General features: G+C 55.2%; 1 protein-coding gene across 4 annotated transcripts in view; it reads left to right on the plus strand.

The window, feature by feature from the left end:
- The first annotated feature begins 168 nt into the window (after positions 1-168).
- Positions 169-2,756, plus strand: part of NRP2 (neuropilin 2) — a 124,214-nt gene continuing 121,626 nt past the window's right edge. For all 4 annotated transcript variants that reach the window (XM_006759410.2, XM_006759411.2, XM_006759412.1 and 1 more), the window contains exon 1: positions 169-806. In XM_006759410.2, the coding sequence (XP_006759473.1) occupies positions 734-806 (73 nt within the window). In that variant the 5' untranslated portion in view covers positions 169-733. The remainder of the gene's footprint in view (positions 807-2,756) is intronic.

Consider the following 2,756-nt stretch of genomic DNA (forward strand, 5'->3'; position numbering starts at 1 on the left):
ATCGGATAGCTGTGCCGCGGCTCTGACATCCACATGCTGCTCTGCCTGAAAAGGCAGGGGGGAGCCCGAGGGGAAGCAGAGATCGCGAGCGAGGCGGCAGCCCGCAGCCCGCCCCCAGCACATCTTCAGACGCGCAGACACTCGGCGAGGCGCTGGGCGAGAGTTGGGGGAGGATCCCGCTAGGGGAGCCCGGCGAGGGCTGGAGCCGGGCGGCCGCCTCCCACCCGGGCTGTCCGGCGGTGGGTGCCTCCGCCCTCTCGTGGGTCCCGGGTGCCGGGGGATGTGTGTCCGTTTACGCCTCTGAGATCACACAGCTGCCTGGGGCCGTGTGATGCCTACGGCAAGTCTTGGCTTTTATTTTTATTATAATTTTTTTTTACGCTTGGCTTTCGGGAAATACTCGTGATGTTGTAGGATAAAGGAAATGATACTTTGAGGAACTGGAGAGGACATAGATCCGTTTTGTGTCTCAGAGAAGAGAACCGTCCCCTCTTCCCGGCTTGCTCCCTCTTGGCTGTTTTCAAGAGCGACCGACCCTCCTCCCGGTGAGGTGGGGATCCAGCAAGGATAAAGGTGAAGACGGGCCGCCGGGGCCCAGGAGGGAGGCGCTGACCATTAGAATCCTCCGCAGAAGACACTGTGAGGAAGACCACAAGGGCGAGAAAAACACAAAGACTTACAATTATACAAGAAACCCACACATCCAGCCCTGGAGAGAGCCTCTTTCTCCAAAATGGATATGTTTCCTCTCACCTGGGTTTTCTTAGCTCTCTACTTTTCAGGACGCGGAGTGAGAGGCCAACCAGGTAAGCCCCTGAAAGTTTTTTTTTTCTATTCATCTCAACATACTTCCCCTTTAAAAGTAACTGCTAAGGCAGGGAGGGGGGCACACGGAATGGCATAGAAGGAGGCATCCTTAATACTGAATAATTTAAAGAGCCATCCCAGTCAGCCCTCCCTACCTTACACCACCACCACCACCACCACCACCACCACCACTGCTGCTGCTAAAACCCAACTTCATTCTCCTGCGAGGAGTGTGTGTGTGTGTGTGTGTGTGTGTTGAAACATAGACAGAATTTGGCGGTGTTCAGATGTCACATATGGACTGAATCAAAGGTTTAAAAATACTACAAAGCCTTTCTGCATTACAGTTTTTGGGATTTTTTTCCCCTTTCTTGAAGCAGAGCACATCTCCCTGGAGTTTCTTCAACCTAGCCAGCGGAATATAAATCATGTGCATTCCCTCCACGGAGCTGCGTTGAGCAATGTTAACTGAAGGGCTTGGGAAAGGCAAGAATCTAGTTGTTTCCCAGTGCTGTGGGTTCTTTGCAGAATGTGCGGATCCGCCTCAAAATCGCAGGGCTCGGCCGATGGGGCTTTCCGCAGAGCCGGGGGCTTGGGGCTGGGTGCTGCTGGCCCATCCAAATGGTCCATCGATCCTCCTCTCCTTCCTGCATCCACGTGTTTTCTGGGAAAGTAAATCGTGTTCTTTTAAAAAATATTATTAGATAAAAACAAACTGCGTGGTCCTCCAAGGTCTCTCTTGTGAAGTGGTTAGAAACTTTTGAGTGGAATTTGTTCTCAAAACCACTGCCAAAAAGGGTGTGTAGACTGAGTGCAGAGATAAGCACCCGAAGGCCCCGAAGGTCTAGGGCCAGTGTGTGTGTGGAGGGGGGGTTGGTAAGGGGTCAAGGGGTACACTCCCTGAACAGGGATCTCTGGAGTCAGGGAATATGGTGGGGCTTGTTCTTCCTCCCTCACACCACTCTCCAGGGTGAGCCTCTCTCCCCTCTGAGAACAGTGTCTGGGTTCTGACTGAACTCTTGGAGCTGCTACAGGTGATTGAGAATGAGGAAACCATCTATGGGGAAAGAGGAGAAAGAGAAAGGAGGAAAAGCCTTCCTGGCGTCCCCTCACCCAGCGGCACTTCCAAGGCTCTGGCTGCAGTACCGGGCTCACCCCTGGCAGGCTCCTGGGCACCTCCTCCCATCACCAGGGCTGGTGGGGCCAGCGTGGGGCCTGCTTTGACGGATGGGGAAGTTGGTTATCGCTCCTAACACATGCACACGCCCCCCTTTAAGCTCGACTGTTTATTTGAGGGGGAAGAAGATTCGGCATTGCCCTTCCTATCCAAACCCTCCTGTTTGCTGCGCCTGCTCTGCTATGACTGATCTCAGGGCAGCTGCAAACCCTATCAAGGAGATGAGTGCAGGTCCCACTTGGGGAGGTCTCCTGTGCCTCCCCATTCCTTCTTGCCTTGCTTCCAAATTCCCAGTTTGATGTGAAATGAAATTACCTCCCACAGACCTGAAGGCTGCATAAATTATGTATGTTTGTGTGATTCGCTGTGTGTGTGTGTGTGTGTGTGTGCACGCTCCCGCGCGCGGTGAGGATGCCCACGGTATATTGTGTATTCAGGCACGGTCGCTGGTAGACCCGGTGTGCGAGTGCGCGGACACTGGTGCGCACCCCGGCACACACACGCGCGCGCGCGCACACACACACACACACACACACACACACAACTTCAGATTCTGTGTGCTGTGCAGAGCGGGAGGGGTCGTGAAGACTCAGGGGCCATCTTCTACCCCAGATGTTCGCACAAATGTCCCCTCCTCCCCCCGCCCGGCGCCGTGTGGATGGAGTGGGTACGTGTGTGCGACAGAGGACGGGACCCACTCCCGCTCCGCCACCTGCCTCCGCGCTCTCCGCAGCGCGCCCCCTCCCCGGCCCCTCGCCGCCCTGCGTCATTT

The sequence above is a fragment of the Myotis davidii genome, unplaced genomic scaffold, assembly GCF_000327345.1.
Source record: "Myotis davidii unplaced genomic scaffold, ASM32734v1 scaffold394, whole genome shotgun sequence".
NCBI lineage: Eukaryota > Metazoa > Chordata > Mammalia > Chiroptera > Vespertilionidae > Myotis > Myotis davidii.